General features: G+C 46.4%; 2 protein-coding genes across 5 annotated transcripts in view; one reads left to right on the forward strand and one right to left on the reverse strand.

Annotated features, from left to right (window-relative positions):
- The window catches only part of PHLPP2 (PH domain and leucine rich repeat protein phosphatase 2), a 73,019-nt gene extending 68,079 nt beyond the window's left edge, over positions 1–4,940 (forward strand). For all 3 annotated transcript variants that reach the window (XM_067721260.1, XM_067721261.1, XM_067721262.1), the window contains one exon: positions 25–4,940. In XM_067721260.1, the coding sequence (XP_067577361.1) occupies positions 25–1,179 (1,155 nt within the window). In that variant the 3' untranslated portion in view covers positions 1,180–4,940. The remainder of the gene's footprint in view (positions 1–24) is intronic.
- Positions 4,941–6,629: 1,689 nt separating this feature from the next.
- MARVELD3 (MARVEL domain containing 3) lies at positions 6,630–20,523 on the reverse strand. Of its 2 annotated transcripts, none has more exons than XM_067721265.1 (3): positions 20,135–20,523; positions 17,491–17,618; positions 6,630–8,486 (listed from the first exon to the last, which is right to left on the reverse strand). In XM_067721265.1, exons 1-3 carry the CDS (start codon positions 20,521–20,523, stop codon positions 7,849–7,851), a joined length of 1,155 nt encoding a protein of 384 aa, XP_067577366.1. In that variant the 3' UTR covers positions 6,630–7,848. The 2 variants fall into 2 exon arrangements, with proteins under 2 accessions (XP_067577366.1, XP_067577365.1); XM_067721264.1 differs by lacking the exon at positions 6,630–8,486 and adding an exon at positions 11,918–13,706.
- Positions 20,524–20,908: the final 385 nt, after the last annotated feature.

Consider the following 20,908-nt stretch of genomic DNA (forward strand, 5'->3'; position numbering starts at 1 on the left):
AGTTTGCATTCTGCTTGTCTCTAGGACAACAAAGTGAATGGGGTAACCTGCTGTACCCGGCTGCTGGGCTGTACATACCTCTACCCTTGGATCCTCCCCAAGCCCCACATATCTTCCACTCCACTTACCATTCAGGATGAGTTGCTGATTCTGGGAAACAAAGCATTGTGGGAACACTTGTCATACACAGAAGCAGTCAACGCAGTATGCCATGTACAAGACCCATTAGCGGCTGCCAAGAAGCTGTGCACATTAGCGCAGAGCTATGGTTGTCAGGACAATGTGGGTGCGATGGTGGTTTATTTGAACGTTGGCGAGGAAGGCTGCACTTGTGAAATGAATGGGCTCACCCTCCCAGGTCCTGTGGGATTTGCTTCAACTGCCGCCATCAAGGACCCGCCCAAGCCAACCACTCCTTCCTCCAGTAGTGGTATTGCCTCTGAGTTCAGCAGCGAGATGTCCACTTCAGAGGTGAGCAGTGAGGTGGGATCCACTGCCTCTGACGAGCATAACACTGTTGGCCTGGATGCTGCCTTGCTTTCAAGGCCAGAGAGGCGCTGCAGCCTCCACCCAACGCCCACATCAGGGGTGTTTCAGCGCCAGCCATCCTGTGCGACTTTCTCCAGTAACCAGTCCGACAACGGCCTGGACAGTGATGACGACCAGCCCGTTGAAGGGGTCATGACAAATGGCAGCAAGGTGGAAGTAGAAGTAGATATCCACTGCTGTAGGGGCAGGCAGCTTGAGAACTCTCTCACTCTTAGAGAGAATTTTCCTATCCCGTGCCTCGAGGAACGTGCTAGAGGGTTAGTTTTTGGGATCCGAAGACAGAACAGTGTGAATAGTGGCATCCTTCTGCCAGTGAACAAAGACAAGACGGAGTTACAGAAGTCTCCCTCCACTTCCTGTCTCTACGGAAAGAAGCTCTCCAATGGCTCGATTGTGCCCCTGGAAGATAGTCTGAACCTCATCGAAGTGGCCACAGAAGCACCCAGGAAGAAAACTGGCTATTTTGCTGCCCCCGCTCAGCTGGAGCCGGAGGACCAGTTCGTTGTACCTCGTGACCTCGAAGAAGAAGTGAAGGAACAAATGAAACACCACCAGGAAAGCAGGCCTGAGCCTGATTCCAGCGAAGAGGGTCGGACCGAGCTCGCAGAGGAGTTTGACACGGCGCTGTAGTACTCCCCTGGGGGCCATGGCGCTGGGAAGGCTGTGAGGTGTGGGGTAGGGCACCCTACCAGGGGCACTCTGCCTCTGCATTTCTAAACCACAGATGAGAGGGGGGTAGAACTCGGAGCCAGACATGGTGAGAGCTGTCAGGGTCTTGCTCTGGGTAAGCTAGTAAACACCATCAGTGTTCAGTTTCACATTTAACCTGCATTGGGATCCCCAGGGCTACTGGGGAGCAGGCAGGCATTGCCCTGTACCAGTCCTACCACCTGCCATTAACCCTTTCTCTCCTAGGATGATTTTGAGAATTTGCCTGCCTGGGCAGGAAAGGGACTATTTCTGTGGAGGAAATAACTGAAGATTGATTCCCTTTACTGATTGCTGCTGTTGGATCTCTGTGACAGAGAAATCACCTTATATCTCAACCTGACGGGATGCAACGTGACTAGTCACATGGCTTTTCCTTCTTCTCTACGAGAATACAGCCTATCAAAATGATGTTTATTGGAAATGTAGAACCAATCAAACAGATCATTTATGTATGTGATGTAGTGAGAGCACTTTTCATTGACTGTGAACTTTTTATTTTTGAATCTGCGCTCGAGCCAGTCTTCTTAGAGGCAGCCCAGCGCCTTTCTCCACAGGCAGGATGATCGTCGGGTGTTGGCGCCGGCTGTGAGGGTTCTAGGAGGTTCTAGGAGGGGCCCTGGGAAATTGATTTAACTGTTGGATGTCAGGCTGTGAACGTTCCTGAGACACAGGGGAGTAGGACCTTCTTTGGGGGATGAAGGTAGGGAAGGAGTGAGGACTAAGACTACTTCCCCCCAAATCACAAAAAGAATAACTCCTTGACAAATGTGGCACCTGCTAGGAACCTCCCAGCAGGTCACAAGAGAGGCATTTGGGGATTGGCCTCTTTCCATAACATGTGATGGAGGTGGCAGTCAGCCTCCTAGCACGTAGGGCCAAGGCTGCTGCTGCTTACATGCAAGTAACCTTGAGTTATAGATGACTCTGAACAGACTGAGGCCGAACGAGCACAGGTGGATGGATGGAGCTTCCGGGTTAGGCAGGTTCCTTCTCTTACTGTAGAGCAGAGAGATGGTTTTCTAAAACATCAGGAGTGAGTTGAGGGTTCACCTCTTAATGTTTAACAGAGTCTTCTTCTGAAAATGCTTATCCATCTCACATGGTTTCACAGTATTGGGCTCAATTTCTGAAAGACTTAATTGAGAAAATCCTAAGCTTACAGAAAACCTGGTTTACTGATTTTTTTTGCACATTCCATGTAACCCTTGCAAAATGCAGTTCCTTCCATAATTCTGTTCTGTTGCCTTTTCTTTTAGAAGATTTACTTAGGAAAATTAATTCCTCTTTATTCCTGCGAAGTTTTGACATTGCTTAATGTTACCCAGTGGGGAATGTGCTTTGAATTTTTAAATACTTTCACAATTAAAAAGAAAATAGAGTGGAACCATTTTTAATTTGTTTCATGAGAAACAAAATGTTAAAGATAAGGTTAATCTATACATATATTTGTCTTTTTTTTTTTTTTTTTTTTTTTGGGCGGAGGGAAGTTTTGTTAAAGCAGTGGTAGAAAACCAGATGACCACTCCACAAATGGTTATGTATCCTCATCTTAGAGGCCCCGTACCCATGTGCGTGTGTCAGTGGGGTACACTCTTGGGGGGGTTCCATACCAATGGCTGTCTAGTGTTCAACCCATCAAGGATCTGAATTTGAGTCCCCAAATTACCAGGAACACAGCTTTTCTGTGTCAAACTACTGGTTAGCTACTGCAAAATTTTAGAACTCAGGTCTTGATTTGAAGTGGGGAACATAGTGGTTCATGCAAAGTTCAGGTGCTGTAAGAAAGATGGGAACAGTAGTATGTTGCCGCCTTATTTTTTAATAGAAAAATTAGGGGGGGGAATGAAAATGACGGAAAAAACCCAAGATGACAGTGTTGGAAATTATTTTGGGAATATACCACTTCAATAGTATAGTATAATCCTTTATCTGTGAACCTTTTCTTGTCTTAGCTTCCCACCCTACTAACTGGAACCACCACAAAACCCAGTTATGAAATGACTTTACTAAAAGTAAATGTATTTACTTTTTAGTCAGAAGGACCCTAAAGTTCCAGATGTTCTTTTATGTGGTAGATTTATGTTCAGGAAATGTTAGGTTGTATGAAAACCTTTAATATAGGCTACACCAAAACTGACTACTCTTTTTTGTAACTTCCTTTGATTCATTTCCCTCTATAATTGCTCTTTGTTAAAACAGGGGATGAAAAGGCCATAGCCCATCACCAAAAATACACAGAACTCTTTTGACCTATGAAGTCATTTACAGTTATTGTGTGATCTGATTAGGTTGTCAGGTGGTGAAAGCCAGTAATCTGTCTCCAGGTGAATGTGATCTACTTCCCAGGACTTCACCCAGAGATGTGTTCCCCAGGTGGGCAGAGGCCCGTTGATCTCTAGCCCAGAGATCCCAGCCTCTGCATGATTCTCAGGTCCTTGTGAGTACCTCCCATTTAATAGAGACGTTTAAGAGAATTTCTGAAAGAACATCACTCCTGCTTAATGGGAGCAGTCCAGGAGTCCCATGGAAGAAAGAAAAATACACAAGTCTTGGCAGCCATGGTATTTTTATTTTTATCCAAATGGATTGAAAATGCATTTGAAAATTTGAATGCTAGTATGTCATACATCTACCGTGCTGCCATAGAGTCATTGAATTACCACTCCTCATTACAAGAGAGGGCTTTATTATACTACTGTAGAGTGTATGTGTGCAATAAGTTGATGAATTCATTTTCCTGGTGTATAGAAGAGCCAACACAAGCAGCTTGGTGATCATTGGGTGCTATTTTCTAGGAGATGGAGCCAGTGAGGTTTGGCTGATCTACCGAATATCAAATGATGCCCTTCTTTCCATGTAGGCTTTCAGCAAAAGCAGGTACTTGGAAGCCACAGGCTCACCTTCTCTATCTACTCAATAATTACTAATGAAGAGACCTCCATAAGGGAGCACTTGGCTGTTATTGATAAATGTACCAACTATTAAATAGTCTCCAAGCCATTCAGTGATGTCCTCAGCATCACTATAGAACTGTCTTGTGTCACTTTTTACTTCCCCCTGGGTGAGGACTTTCAGACTCCCCCAATGGCAAGTTAATCTTTCTCTCCAGTTAGTGACTTTTGCCCCATAGTTGGGTAAGCACTTCCTGGGTTGAGAAAAGCAGCTACAGTAAATCCTGCTCTGTTTCCCTCATTTGATGATCATTCAATCACACATAAGCTCCTTCGAAATTTCACGCACATCTCTCAGAAGCTGTAGGGTTTTCTCTCACTGTCGCCAGTGGATGTCATCCAGACAGTGAGTTCATATCTTATGGTTTTGTGCAATCATTGTCATATTGTAGTCCTAAGACTCATTATAGTGTATTTTTGATATTTTTGAAATGTGTTAAATTTTTTAATTCAATAATATGAGCCAGAGCATGTTGCAGCAAATCTATTGTTTGTAAAAAAAATAATAATAAATAACAATAATAAATAAAATAAAATGGAATCTTTTTCATGGCTTTGTTTTAAAATGGAGTACCTGTTATTTTATAAGTACTTTTTAGCATGAAACTGTAATTTTCTCTAACTTGTATGTGAAATTAGTTTCTTAACCAAAAGCACCTTTAGGATTTTTCTGCTTTTTCTTGTTGTAGGGGAAGATAACAAATGAAACCACATTCCATAACACTCTATGAAGCTATGAGTTAAGGCAAGAATAAATATTTTTGATCACCATTTAAGCTGAAATAGCAATAAAGATTTTTTACATTAAGAAATATTATATTCTAACTTGGTTTATATGTTTAAAGAAATCCCAAAGACAGGAAGCATGGTCCTTATTTCCATGCAGGTTATTAGCTGACTAGAGGGAACTTAATTTGTAAATAACCTACAGCTCCTCTTAAACAAACCACAGAACTACCAGTGATACAGAGGAACTAAGTGGGTAATCTGGCCATCGTGTCTGTCCTAATGGCTTTGGTGTTAGAGTTTAAGACAGTGGTGAGTTTTGGCTCACACGGTACGTCTAATCTAGCTAAGCCTCTAAATTGTTCCCCTCCCCTCTCCCCATTGGTTGTCTCCCATAATCTCTGGACTTCCAAGCAAGATTAGCTACCTCTCACTCCAAATAAAGGCCCAGTTGAAATCATTTTGCAGGTGTCCTCCTCGTTTAGCAGAATGAAATTTTGAAAACTTGGTTCACCAACTGTTCCTTGAGCACCTCCAATGTGCTGGGCTCAATGCCACCATCTACTTTCATACCTCGGTTCCATGACACGCACACCTGCCTACAGGGTGGCAGAAGTGAACTTCTCTGAGTGTGTTCTCTCCTTCGTGTGATATTGTCTCCCTGGTACATCACGCACCACAAGAGCACGTTAGTCACTCAGAACACTTTCCCGTGTGTGATTCACTGGGTCTGAGTTTTTCCTCTGCTATTTAAAAAGATTTGACTTTAGTTAAGGTCACCTCTCCAAGGCAGGTGTTTTTTTCTCGATTGTTAAATGGAGATAATAGTCTCTCTCTCAACAGCTGTGAGCTAAAATGAGATGATGTCAACAAATGCTTCCTTAGCTCAGTACTGGACCCGGCACAGTGAGCACTCAATGAAATGTCAACCACTGGGCGAGCCACTTAGCCTTCTTGAACCTTCATTTCATCTGTAAAATGTGAGTAAGAAATCTTGACCTGCCAACCTGCCAAGTGGTAGTAACTAAGGCAAGTTTTGCTAAGGCATTTTGAATGTCGCTACAGTGATTTGAGAGGAGCTGAGCTGGACCAGTGCACCACACAGGGGTCGCAGTGGCCAAAGTCCTCATTTTTCCAAGCCCCGGACCCAGACACGGGCAAAGGCTCTACTCAGGGATGTTTCAGGGAATAAATCCTAGGTGAGAATAGTGTGTGTTGGGAAGTTTTTTGGGGGGGTTCGGGTGGGAAATGGGTTGTTTGATTTTTGCTGCTGTTAGACTTGTCTTACCACTCAGTGAAAACTCTGCGGGACTCCAGCCACTGCCTCGGGCTAAGGTGGTGGAGCAGAAGCAGCTTTCTGTGGCACTGGTGTTTGTATTTTAAGCTAGCAGTGTGGACTTCTAGTTGTTGTTTTCCTCCAAGCTTTACTTTTTGTAAAAGTAGAATCTAGATATTTTCTCATTTCTGTTTGAGGTTTAGTTTTGATCCTTCACCTTGGATAGGTTCTATAAGAACTAGCAATAGGAAGGATTTAAGAGGAGAGAGGAAAGGTAATATATTCCAGAGAAAAGAGTCAGCAAACATGCAGGGGTAAAAATGGCCAACACACATCAGAGGAAAATGACATTGACTGAATTTTTTTAATAGCCACTTTGGCATACATTGAAACGGGCTTACGTTTGCTGATTTCTTACTAACTGTATAGACAGTCTGAGATTTCTGTCAAAATTGCTGTTTTTAGAAGTATACTAAAAATTTGGTTTGAACTTATTAATAGTTTAATCTCATTTATAATATGAAAATAAAACAATGTTATAAAAAAAGATGGCAACTAGAAAAACTACCCTTTATAATAAGAACATGTATATTTCTAGTTGCACCTTACATGAACGGAATATCTGAGACTAGTTGTAAAGTATAAGCACAGCTATAAAACTTTAGGTTAAAATTACTGAAAGAACTTTATTTTTGAGATTCAGTGTTAATGATCGGTTACATTATGGAAACAATTCAGAATTGTGAGAGATTACAATCGACCTTTGAAGGCCTACTCTGTAGGGCGCTGGAAGGGATGCAGAAATAAAGAAGGCTCCAAAATGCCTGTATAGTCTAGTAAAATCAACTGCTTTATCTTTGTACTCAGCTGAATAACACGTTCAAGAAGTTTATGAATTTTATTTCTCACTATTTGGAGGCGTCATATTTCAGGAAATTATAAAGTATTTCAGGAAAGTGAATTCCAATCAAATGACTTGAAACAAGAAAGCAACTAGCTTGGAAAGGTGGCAAAAACCATTTTATCTGAGCCCTACCCCAGGAATCCCGAGGAGGAACATGCATGCTAAAAGCACCTACCTGTCTTCAGGTTTCAGGGATCCAACCTCTGGGACCCATGCAGTCATGGTATACTGTCGAATGGGCAGGAGAGTTTTCTTCCAGGAGAGAGCCAGAATGTAATTACTCATTTGGAATCTAATCACACAAATGCTTTATAATCATTCCCCTGGGATCAAATACAGGGGGAAATGGCATGTTTTTCTTAGTGACTTTAGTTTGGTCAGGCAAGCTATTTCCACTGTAACACTGGGCCTGCTACCCCTGATGTGTTGTTCTCATCTTTCAGAATTTCTCTGGCTACTTAGTATTATTACCTTACCATTTGGTAAGAGAGTCAAACCATAAGCGTATATGCAAACTTCCAATGTTGATCTTTGTAGCGAAGGTGGAGGTATTTTTTTTCTAGCTCTCAGCCAACAAAGACATTGATAGAAAAATGGGATGATCATCTAGCTTTGCACTGGTGCCAAAGGGAACATTTATAAAATCAAGTACATGAAAACCACATTTATGTAATGTGGTTTTTGAGAGAAATAAGGAAGCTGGGTTGACTTTTAGGTTCCAGTAGTAGATCTCAGAGTATCCCAGACCACAGGTATTCTGGTGCATCATTATAATTGCTGTGCTGTTCTTGGCTGTCCTTGTAGTGCTTCTGTTCTCGGTAGCTCCGCAGGGCCAGCACCACGCTGGCGCCATACATCACCACCAGAAGACAAGCAAAGGTGGCTGCTGCTCCATCAGTGCCTGCCAGCTGGCAGTTCATCCAGGTGAGACCCCTGCGGGCATAGACCCTCTCTCTTGTCCTGCAGGTGTCTGTGGCATTGATCCGCAAGGCCGCGTGGAGGTAAAGGCCGATGCCTACGCAGTAGCCCAATGCCGCGAGGAGGCTGAAGGCGGCCTCAAAGAGGAGCCACTTCCCCGGCAGTTTGTTTAGACTCTTGGCTCCTTGGAGTAAAACACCCAAGGTGAGGACACCCAGCCCCAGAGAAACAGCCACGCCGCTGTATATCAGGGGCGCCCGGAGGATCGTGTACTGCTGGTCCAGCTGCCGAACCTGCTCCAGCTCAGTGCCCTCAAACGGTGAGTAATAGCCGTTCCCAAAGCCACCGCCGCTGGCAAAGCTGGCACTGAATCCAGCAAGGACAAAGTAGGAGGCCACGATACACATGAGAACCATCCCATTCAATATCACCTCCACTATCTGTATCACACCTAGGAGGAGAGAGATTGGGAATTTAACACTGACGTCACTTACCCAGGAAAGCTCTCTAGGTCAGGCAAGAGAAATACCACCTGATTGTGAGGACACGGTCAGACTCAACATTAACATCCTTGGTTTTTGTTTTTTAATACTCATGTTTGAAAATCAAAATGCCACTGTGGAAAAACTTTTGGCCGTTACTTTAAAAACTATACATACATTTACCATGTGACCTTGCAACTGTACCCCTGAGCATTCATCCTAAAGAAATGAAAACTTCAGGCTACACAAAAACATGTACACAGATGTCACAGTAAACCCTAATGCCCTCCAATGGGCGAATGGTTCAACAATCTGGTACAGCCATCCCCAGGGGAAACTCTACTCAGCAATGAAAAGGTATGAGCAGCTGATACTCGGAACAGCTCGGATGGATCTCAAGGGATTCATGATGAGTGAAAAAAAACAGTCTCAAAAGGTTACATACTGTATGATTCCATTTACATAACAGTCTCAAAATGGGAACAGATTAGTGGTTGTCAGGGAGGAGTGGGATTGGGGGAGCGGGAGGGGGATGGGTGTGACTATAAGTGGGGAGCGTAGGGAAGTTCAGTGATGGAACAGTTCTGTAGCTGATTGTGGCAGTGGTCACACGAATCTACACAGGTGATAAAACCGCACAGACCTACACTCACACAGACATGAGTGCGTGTAATACTGGTAAAATCTAACTAAGGTCTGGAGAGTGTCAATTTCCTGGTTGTGATTTTGTACTATGGTCACCACTGGGGAAAACCAGGTAAGGATACACAGGATCTCTGTTCTATATTAGCAACGTTTTGTGAATTTATAATTATTTCAAATTTTAAAGTTTAAAAAAAAATCAAAATGACATAAAAGGGCATAAACTGAGAAAAATCACCCATGTCCCTGTCCACCCTGTTCTCTACCTCCAACCACTTTCATTATTTTCTGATATAACTTTCCAGCGTTCGTTTATGCAGGTAAAAGCACTCAAATCTGAATTTCATCCCCCCTTTCCCTGCTTGTGTCACAGGGAGGACACCACACACTCTGCTCTGCATCGTGCTTTACTCTTCCTGGAGATGTTTTCAGATCAGCTCCTACGGTGTCCACATGCTCTGTTACGTGGCCTCCAAGCCCGCTGTGTGGGTGGACCAGTCTATTCAGCCAGGATCCTACTGCTGGATACTCGGCCTGTTCACTTGGGGGGGTTCTTACAAGTTTAAGGAACCCGCAAATGCCATGAGGCAGTGGAAGCCAAGAGGTGAATGGAGATGAATGTCGACTTGTCCAAAGTCACCTTTCATTTGTCACTGACAGGGGCCCCAGCCTCTCGTTAGGCGTCTTCCTGGGAGAAGGTCTCCTGTTGTTCTCTCAGGGGTCAGAGATGAGAATGAAGAGAAAAGCATATGAACCTAGAGTGGGAATGCCAGGCTCGCATCCCCGCTCTTTACTGCCTTGTGACTGTGCCCAAGTCACTGACTCTAAGCCTCATATACTTCACCGGACAAATGAACGTAATGCCTCCCTGTCTTATCCCACAGGGCTGGGATGAGGCCCAAATGAAAGCAAGTATGTGAAAATACCTGGAAAATTATAAAATGTTATACAAGTGGACGGTGATGCTACCCAGTAACATATAAAATGGAAGGAGAAGGAACTTCCCTGGTGGCGCAGTGGTCAAGAATCCACGTGCCAATGCAGGGGACATGGGTTTGATCCCTGGTCCAGGAAGATCCCACATGCCACCGAGCAACTAAGCCCGTGAGCCACAACTACTGAGCCTGTGCTCTAGAGCCTGCATGCCACAACTACTGAGCCCGCATGCCACAACTACTAAGCCCACGTGCTGCAACTAATGAAGCCCGGGCACCTAGAGCTTGTGCTCCACAACAAAAGTAGCCATCACAATGAGAAGCCTGGGCACTGAAATGAAGAGTAGCCCCCGCTCACCGCAACTAGAGAAAGCCCGTGTGCAGCAATGAAGACCCAATGCGGCCAAAAAAAATAAAATAAAGGGGATTAGTAAGAGATTTAAGAACAAAAGGGACAGGGACTTCCTTGGTGTCCAGTGGGGAAAACTCCACGCTCCCAATGCAGAGGGCCTGGCGTTCAATCCCTGGTTGGGGAACTAGATCCCGCGAGCCGCAATTAAGACCCAGTGCAGCCAAATAAATAAATAAATATTAAAAAAAAAAAAGAAGAAGAAAAGGGACAAATTTATGAAAAGCATGGTTTCCCAGAAGTCAGGAAAACCCTCTGATACACAAGGGGGTACCACAACGTTTATAAACTGGGCAGCTAAAGACCAGTATGTCTAATGTACTTAGGCAATAGCTACTGAGCTTGCTGATTCCATCTCCTGCTGGGCCCACACAAATTCCTAGGAGGTCCACGGAACGCAGCAGTTATGGGCTCTGACAGTTGAGAAGCTACATTCCTCTAATTTAAATCTGAAAATAACATCAGACCAGAACTGCCCACTCTCCTCCCAGGCACCATAAGCTACTGGCTACTCTATCCCTACAAGCAGCGCAAATTAATTGACCCAGACATCATTGACCCAGACATCATTAATTGACCCAGACATCATTCTAATTCACGGGGAGTAGCTATCTCCCCCACCCAACACCTTTCTCTGCCTTCGTTTTCCTTCTGCATGCAGTTAATCTCTCACCCCCTGAAGGGAAGCAGGGATACTGTGCTACTACAAGATGTGGGCAACCTGAATGTTTCCTTCTGGGACAAGATTCTGCCAAAACAGCAGCAGTATAGTCCACGCAGCCCATATCTGCCAGGCTGAAATGTAATATATCTATTGATAGATCTTGTCAACCACTCCACTGACTGCAACAATCAAGAGGAATAATGGTCTGTTGCTGGGGCCAATGATGAAGAAATATGGCCACTGGATATTATCAGAGCACCAGCCAGGCCTGATCTGGCTTTGCTGAAAACATCGAACAGGTTCAAGTATTTCCAAGCATGTTGTTAGTGCAGAAAGATTCACAGACATCAGGAGAAAAGAAAAGAGTGGCCTACTAGAGCTAGCGGTTTATCCCTATGGAGGGATAAACTGTAGAGGGAAGTGGAAACTGAAACAGACAGGAGATTTTTATTGTAAAATAGCATCTTTTTGGGTGAGGCTGCTTTTGTGGCTGATCATTTAATACTCTGCTTAACTAAACATCTACTATCTGCCTTTTCACTGTAAATGTGAAAAAACTGAGGAAAGCAAATCAAATTAAAACATGTTTTTCTAAAATAAGGCTAAGACATGTGCAGTCAAGTCTTACATAAAATGAAAAAAAATTTTTAATTTCCTCTCCAGAAGCAAATACTGTTAATACATTCTTATATATTCTTCAAGAAGTTTTTTAATCATATACAAGCAACAACTATATGTATTTCCTTTTGTAAACCCAAATGGAACTCATCTTTTAAATGTGAAAAGAAAATAATATTATAAACATATTGTAAAGAGAACCATCACCTCCAAATTAAAATTTTTCTTTGGATTTTTATTGGAGTCACGTAAAGCAAAGAACATATTCACTTGTACCAAGCATATATTATAATGGGCCATAAGTCCTAATTTAACATGCAGTAAGAACCCATGAAGTTGTCTGGCCAAAAGTAGCATACTTATCCTGGGAAAGATTTTACTTTCTTTAATTTTGGATGGATCCTGAATTCCAGATGTCGGGTTGAATTCGTCGTACAATGGTACATTTACAAGAGGTACAAAACACTTATTGAGCTTTCAAGCCCATCGTAAGGGGCTTGTTAGAATACCTCCTTTGCAACCCAGTGAATTAATCTGATTGCTCTTTCCTCAGCCCACATCTCCCTCCAGCTTCCATCTTACAGCAGCAGTTTCCCAGGCATCCCCATCCCCTGCCATCCAGAGCATTAAGGAAGTGAAGGGCCTAGAGTTCAGTGAGGAAAATATTCGAGGCTAATCTGCTTAAGACCGCTGTGTTTAGAGAACTTCAGGCCGAAATGTTTTTCATGTCTGTGTGCTTTTCGTGAACTTTGAGGATAAGGTTCTTCAAATTCACTTGGTTATCTCCCTTTATTCACTCAAGAAGTGCATTTTGCTGCAGCATATGCCTTTTCCTTGTGGGTCTTGGGCTCTAGTTTTGGTTGTTTTTTGTTGTTGTTTTGTTTTTGTTTTTTAAAGTAATTTTGGTTGGTCCCTTGCCGACAGAGGGCTCCAGGACCAGGGTTTATTACATCAGGCAGTGCTGCTCTATGTACCCTGGAGCTAGGCCCAGCAAACTAAAATTGGTCTGTTACTTTCCAAGGGTTGGCAAGTTCTGCAACAAAATATTCCACGAAAGACAGTGGTTCAGAGTAACTTCCATCACTTGAGTTTTTCGGAACTTTTTAATTTTTTTTGCAGTACACGGGCCTCTCACTGTTGTGGCCTCTCTCGTTGCGGAGCACAGGCTCCGGACGCGCAGGCTCAGCGGCCATGGCTCTGCGGCATGTGGGATCTTCCCGGACACGGGGCACGAACCCGCGTCCCCTGCATCGGCAGGCAGACTCTCAACCACTGCGCCACCAGGGAAGCCCCGGAACGTTTTAAAAAGCCTAAAACTCCAGCATTTCCGCAGGCTTCTCTTTCAGCTTCCTAACCTTTCGGTAACCCCTTATGGCCAGCACGGCCCCCAGGGCAAAGACCCCGATGCCCAGGGCAGCAAAGATTCCAGCACCTATGTCTCCCCCATGGAAACTGCAGCTGAAGCCACTGTATCCTTTCCTCTGGTACAGCGCCTCCCTCTCCTTACACACGGGAGAGGCGTAGGCAGCCGAGAGGTAGTGGAAGTAGAAGTACAAGGCTGGGATGTATGCCCCAGCAATGAGCACGTCCAACAAGGCTTCAATCACCAGCCATAGGGGGCAATGCCACGGGACCCGCAGGACGCCCATGGCGATGAGGAGGCAGCAGAAGGCCATGAGGGCTCCGCTGCAGGCCATTGCCACGGTGACCATGGGCAGCTTTAGCTGGTAGAACTGGACGTCCAGCTGCTGTGCTTTCTCCCCGTCAGCACCATCGAAACCACTGTAAGCCCCTCCGTACTGGTAGTAGTAAATGCCCCCCAGGCTGGTGATGCCCGTGTAGCCCCCTGTGGAACTGTAAGACACAGAGCTGCAGGCCAGGATCAGCAAGTTCAGGAGAACCTCCAGCATTTGGCAGCAGGCTGCAAAAGAAGGGCGTGTTACCATTTTGAGAGATGCTACTTTGCACTTGGAGACTTCCACCTTGAGGCTTATCTTCCCCGTGGCAGCTCACACCACAGCCAGCTCTTCATTCTGCCCCCTGCAAGGCCTGAGCAGCCAAAGCTACATGATTAGCATTAGATGGTAGCAGGGAACTGTGGTCTCCAGAAATGATGTCAGAGGTACTTTGGACTGAAAAGGGTAACTCTCAAAAGAGCAAAGCAGCCTGCTCCAGGTGGGCTGCAGGACGATGGGGGCAGAAATCAGGCCAGTGAGCAGAAAGAAAGGTGTCCTTTATGGAAGGCAAGAACATTCTCTGCCCTAGCCCTTCCCTGCCAAGAAGACTGAAAAATAGTTATATCCTCTTTAGACATGTTTTGTGGCCATCTTCAGTTTGAAAGAGGAAATTTCTCCAAATTTGAAGGAACTTATAGTGCTTAAAAAACATAATGACGTTAGAAAAAAAGCATGGAAGCTATCCATCACAATGTTAACCGTGGTTCACATATATTAGGGATAGGAAAGGTTAAGTTAATTAAACCTATAAGGCTTACTGAATTAGAGAAACATAATTGGTTTTACTGTTCTTAGACTTTAATTCAATAAGTATGTTTTAAAGTTTAATTTTGTTTTCTTTTCGTTTCCCTAAAGAGCAAATCTGGGCTGTGATATTTTCCCAGGGCTGGATTTTTTCAGGACCCTTGGCTGCTTTATCTTGGACGATGAAAGAGCCCCAGATCTTCCACCAAAGCTGGCTACTTTCCTTAAAGTCAGCTTTACTGTTATATAACTTATACACAACAAAATGACCTGTGTTAAGCAAACAGCTTAGTAAGTTTTGACAACTGTGTATGCCATGTAATCATAATCAAGATATAGACTGTTTTCATCCCCCCAGAAAGTTCCCTAGTCACCCCTTGTGGTCAACCCCTCACCTTCCTCCTCAGGCCACCACTGATCTGCTCTCTGTCATTAGGAACTAGGTTTGTCTTTCTCGAATTTCATGCAAATGGAATCATACAGTTAATGTACTCTTCTGTGTGTTACTTCTTTCTCTCAGCATAATATAAAGCTGGGTGCTTCTGAGCTGGGAGTTGTACGTGCTGACATAGGCTCAGTCCCATAAGCACTGAGCTAGGGTATTAAATAAGCATATAAAAGGGGGAGGGAGAATGCAAGTTGGGGGGCAAAACCCCCACCACTGTCCCTCTGAACCTTTTCAGTGTGGTCACAAGTCAATGCCACTGGCAGTGAGAAGCCATCTCAAAACCTAAACCTCCAGGCTCTGAGTGAGAGACAGCATGACTATAGAGATTACAACGTTTGGAGAGAGAATGAAATTAAATTTTTAAGGATGGTTTGCAAGTAAGGGAAACATCAAGCCCTTGCGTGAAGCTGAATGCAAACATCACCCCCTTTTTTTTTTTCACAATTTCCTTGTTACACTGGCCTAGCTCTCCTTTTACAATCTTCTCCATCATGATTTGAGCACCAAAGGTCTAAAGAAAGAGGAAAAGGACAAAAGGGAAAGGGGAAGCTGCTCCAAATGCAAATCATCGGAGGGAGCCAGGAGGGGAGCAGGCCATGTACCTTCTCCCCAGGGAACTTGTAATTCCTCACCAGTCCCTCCAAATAATAAACCTATAACACAACCTATATATGACAGGATTCCTAGTGATCTGATATGCACATGTGACGTCTGTACTTGCTGTTTATCTGATCTTTATCCTCAGCCTTTAAAGATTTTAGTAGCTGAGGTGTCTTGCCCGTAACCGTGAGTTCGGGGCTTATCTATTTTTGTCAGTGTTCCACTGAACTTCCTAAGGGTGACTCAGCCCAAACTGCAGGGTCTCCCTAGGAAGTTAGAGAGAGCCACAGCTGCCTCCCATTTTTGCCAGTTTGCTGGAGGAGGACATGATTTCACTGATGAGGAAAAGAAATCACAAAAGATCTACTCTAAGACGAGCCTGAAAATCTTCAGGTGACCTTTACCCAGGTGTGAATTTCCTGTTTGAGACAAGTTCCCAGTGTTTAATGGCTGTTGCTCTCAACACAACACAGCATTGTGTATTTATATGGGTCCCTGCATGTCCAGAGATCTTTATAAGCCCTCATTTGTTAGCTTCTGACTGCTGAACTATCCTTTCACTATCTTGACTCAGAAACCCAACATCTAGGCCCAACCAAACAGCCAGAAGCAATCAAAGCTAAATCAGGGGCCTCAAGCTCTGCCCTCTCCTCTTGGTAAATCAATCGCTGAAGAAGAATACCTCTAGAGAGAAACCTGTTAAAGAGCGTCTGGCTTGTTCCTATTCTTTATATCATCGAGAAAAGAAGGTCAAGCACGTAAACCACTTCAGGCCTTAGAGTCAGGCTCTAACTTTCAATTCCAGCTCTTCCACTTAACTGCTGTGTGACTTTGTATAACTTACTGTACCTCTCTGAGCCTCAGGAGTTGTTGAGAGAATTAAAAGCAACGGGGTGTGCCAACATACGTAAACTAGAGCGAGGATTCTTGTACCTGGATTGCCTAGAGCTCTTCCATGAAAGTTCTACATAATCCCATAATAATTTATCTCATTGTAATCACTCTAAGAGACATCTTCAGGGGCTTCCCTGGTGGCACAGTGGTTAAGAATCCCCCTGCCAATGCAGGGGACACGGGTTCGAGCCCTGGTCCGGGAAGATCCCACATGCCACGGAGCAACTAAGCCTGTGTGCCACAACTACTAAGCCTATGCCCTAGAGCCTGCAAGCCACAACTACTGAGCCCATGTGCCACTATTGAAGCCTACACACCTAAAGCCTGTGCTCCACAACAAGAGAAGCTACCGCAATGAGAAGCCCGCACACCACAGTGAAGAGTAGCCCCCGCTCGCCGCAACTAGAGAAAGTCCGCACGCAGCAATGAAGACCCAATGCAGCCAAAAATAAATAAATAAAAAAGAGACATCTTCAGGTATAAGTTCCATGATTTCTCCCCCTTAGGCCAAGAAGTTTTCCCCTCTTAGTCATAGGTAGCCGAGGAAAATTTCTTACCCAATCATGTGAGCCATAAGGGTAAGATTTTCTTCACCCTGACAAACCAGATTTTCTTCATTGTTGGCAAGGCCAGGCCTGGTGCTAGGATGGGAACTCTGGGAAACCACATTTGGAGCTGACACATGATATTATTTAAGTGTTCTTCATACTGTGGATTCTAATAAGTGTGGTTTTTTGTTTTTGTTTGTTTTCAATGAAATAGAAGTTACTGCCCTTCGTAGGTGATGGCGTGTTGTTTCATGACGTGTGTGTGCACATGCGCGCACATGTGAACTTGTTCTTAATGTGAAACCTATTTCTTGCTGTGGGTCTCAGTCAACAATATTTAAAAGCCATGATGGCAGGTTTAGGCATCAGATCTCCTGTCCTGTGGCATGAGCTCAACCTGGCTGCCATCTCCGGTGATCTCTCTTTAACTCGGCCTGCCTTGCCATAGGGGTTCCCCTCTGACAGCCGGCAACTCAGAGCTGGCTCTGAAAACTGCAGGCACGACTGCCTCACCACATCCGGGCCCGTCCGAGGAGAAACACGGGAAACCTAGCCGCCCCTTTCAGATGTTCCTACCCTTCTTTAGAAAGTGTGAACTTCACGCAGGTATGAAAACGAAAATACGAGGAAACCAAAAGGGAAGTCGGCTTGAATTTTTGCTCCATCATCTCGGACCCCGTCCAGAACCACCAGCAAGGGTAAGTAATTGGTCAAGCTGCCTTCAAAATGGCTCACCTCTCGCGGTGCACAGGTATCTGCACTTGTGGCATTCCAGGAGCCCTTCCGCCTCTGACTGGTAATATTCCACTTCCTGTACTCCAGGCCTGGGGGTCGAAAGCGGATATCTCCCTGAAGTGGGCTCACTATAATCAAACACATGTGTGGCCATTAGCGGGCTTCAAATTCAATAGCTTGTTCAGCATTAGAATTCTGGACACCTCACGCTGGGCTCAGACATTAAAGAATGCACAGAACAGAAAATCTGCCACAGATTTCATATTCCAGAGGATTTTCTGGTTTATTGGCTATACAAGGCCTGCAAACACTTGGCCCAGTTCTGCTAATTAAGCACATCACTTATCTCAGTAATTCTGAGCCCCGCCTCCCATGCTGGCTTGGTCTGCGGGGGAGGGTGTGTGTGTGTTGTGGGGGATATCTAACAGGTAGCTGGGAGCCACCTGGGGGAGCTTTTCAGTTCAGTGAGGACTAGGCCCTCTTCAAAACTAGTTTGCATTCACAAGACTGATGCCCAGGCTGGCATTCTCTTCCTTCCCTTGTTACTTTGGAAAGAGTTGAATCCACAATCATTCTCTAGGCTATGGGTGGTACAGACAACTTTGGACATCTTCACATCTCTCCCTCTTCCTCTGCCAGCCCTGGAATATTCTGTTCCTTCTCCTCACCACCCACCCCCCCGCCCCACACCCTTCCCTATCACTTTATCCAGCACATCCTGGGCTTTGTCCAAGATTCAGTGGTGAACGGTGGGGGCTGCATTCTACTAGCTGGGCTTCAGGGATCCTTCTAGAACATAGATCTCACCATGTATTTTTTGCATTTGAAATCCATAAAGTCCAAACTTTAAGCACAGCAAGGGAGGGCCCGTGCTCATCTCTCTCCACTCACAACCTCATGTTCACAGACCCAGCCATAGTGAACTGCCCCTCTCCCCGCCCCAAAAGATGACCTGCATTCCCATGCCTCCAGGTCACCGTGGAAACTACTTCTCTGCTTGAGACAGCCTCTTGCTCCTTCTCCAGAACTCAGCTTTGAGGCTATCTCCTCCAGAAAACATTCCAGAGCCCAGTCAGGGCCCCAGTTCTGTTCTCTTTGTGTCTGTCCCCGCGCTGGAGTGGCACGTTTCACAGGTGCTGCAAATTGGTCTGTTTACTTGTCAGTGTCCTGTAGACACCGTGAGTAGATCTCTGTAGTTCCTGGCCCTACCTCCCATCCATTAAATACATACTTATTATGTGGAGGAGAGACAGAAATAAATTGCTCTTGGTTTGAAACCACCAACTGTGAGCAAAAGAAGCAAAAGTATTCCCTTCACTAGCTTTGGGGCTTGGCAGGGGTGGGGACAGGGGGGCCAGGACACCAGTTTAGAAGGAAACCTAAACATGAAGCTCTGGATTCTCCCAGGCCTGGCAGTTGCAATGCAGTGTGGCTTTAGGCAGGGAGACAGTAGCCAGTGCCTGTGACTGTAACTGGGCACACCCTTTGTCACAGTTTGGCTAGTTAGTTCTAGATAATGTAACATAAACTCAGGATAATAGCTTTCCCGCTGTGTGGACACAACCAGAAGAGAGACTGGGCTTAAGCCTCCAAGTTCCATAGCAGAGAGGAGCCTGGACTCCTCCTAGGGACGAGGGCAAAAACCGGAAGGCAGTCATCACTCCAGTACCTGCCTGTCTCCTTCTTGGCCTGGCATCTAATCTGGGCATTCAGTAATATTTGTGGAGTTGGATGGAATGTGCAATGGAAAAAAGACCACTTCCCTAGAGGGGGAGTGGGGTCTAGGACCACCACCTCTCTTTCCTTCCATCCTTACCCTCTGCCAGCTCACAGTCTTCCAGAACGTCATGATGCTTTCACCCCACAGGCCTCATGGGAACTCTGTTCTACAAGGTAGTGATGGCAAAGTTTGTTCATTCAGGAGGGTGGGGTCTGAAACAATCATGGGGTTTGAATGAGGCTGCCCAGAAAGACCTCACTGACAAAGGGGGAAAAAAAATCTCTGCCCTTTTGTGCAGAGTTTTAGGTACATTCAGTTCTTTGGCTAAAAGTGTATCTTCTCCCAGCTGTCTGGTTTTGAAATGCATATACCCCTGGAAGGGATTACACATTAAACTATTAGCTTTTCATTGGTCTTTTATTAGGCCCGGGCCTCCAGGGAACGGGACTTTGGGGAGGGCTGGTTGTGGAGCACAGGACAAGGGTCTGAAGCCCCAAGGGGCAGTCCTGTGACCACATGGGTGGGGGTCAGAGAGGGGCCTCAGATTAACCCAACCCACCCAATCTCCTTCCCACCCCTTCCCTTTCTAGTCCTGAAGTCCTCTCTTCCTCTTTACCTGGTCCCCGGTCCTTCCACTGCTAAAGGGGGGGTGGGGGGCAGGGCGGGTGGAGGGTGGAGGGAGGTGGGGGGTAGGTCTCTGCGTTGTTCATCAGGTTCAGGTCAAGGAGTGTTTGTGTGGGGGGGGGGCACTGTAAGGTCTTCCTTCCCTCGCAGGTCACCTCTAAGAGCTCAAAAGGGAAGAATGACACTTCCTTTAAACCAGCTTCCCAGGACAAGTAGCCGGGACAGCAGAACCGCGCAGAATGGCCTCAGACCCAGGCTTCCTCCGGGGCGAGGTAGAGGGCCCTCGCTGCCCCACCTCACCTTTCTGGTCCTCGGCGTCCGAGGACCTCCTTCCGCAGGGGCGGTGGCTCCGCGGTTTCCCAAGGCGCGGGCCAGAGGGGCGGGGCCGCGTCCCAGGTCGGCCGCCGGGGTCCGTCCCGCGTCCGACTCTGGCGGGATTGTTCCCAAACTCTTTGTTCACCGCCACGATGGTCCCCGGCCCTGTATCTGTCCTGGCGGGGTTCCCGGTCCCTCCCCCTATCCCGGTCCTCGTCCTTCCGCCCGCCCCCGTTTCTCTCCCTGCGCCGGTCCCCGGCTCTGTCCCGCTGTCTCTCGGGGTGGCGTTCTCGGTCCGGGCGGGGGTGCCGGTCTGGGTCCCGCTCTCTCGGCCGGGCCCGGGACTCGCGATTCCCCGACGTATGTTGTTCCATGTCTCTGTTCCGCGTCCCGCCCCTGAGCGACCCGAGGGCAACAATCCACAAGTTTCCCCGGCAGGTGGCCAAGCCCGGGGGCGGGGCAGGGCGGGGCGGGACGGGACGGGACGCTCACCTGCGCGCACGCGCACTAACCCTGCTGCGGGCCAGGCGAGCGTTCACTTGAGCGCGCGCGCCGGCAGGGGACGCTGCTGAGCGCGGCGCGGGGTCTGGGCGCGCGTGCGCCTGGATGCGGTGCGAGCCTGGAGGGCCTTGCTGCTTTACACACAGAGGAGGGGACTCCCGCCCTCCCGCCGTGCCCCGTCGGCCCTGAAGTATCCGCTTCGCGACCCCTCAAGATGGGCTGCCTAGGGAACTGTGCTCTCAACTTAGCACCTTGGGT

Source organism: Pseudorca crassidens, chromosome 20 (assembly GCF_039906515.1).
Source record: "Pseudorca crassidens isolate mPseCra1 chromosome 20, mPseCra1.hap1, whole genome shotgun sequence".
In the NCBI taxonomy this organism is placed as follows: domain Eukaryota; kingdom Metazoa; phylum Chordata; class Mammalia; order Artiodactyla; family Delphinidae; genus Pseudorca; species Pseudorca crassidens.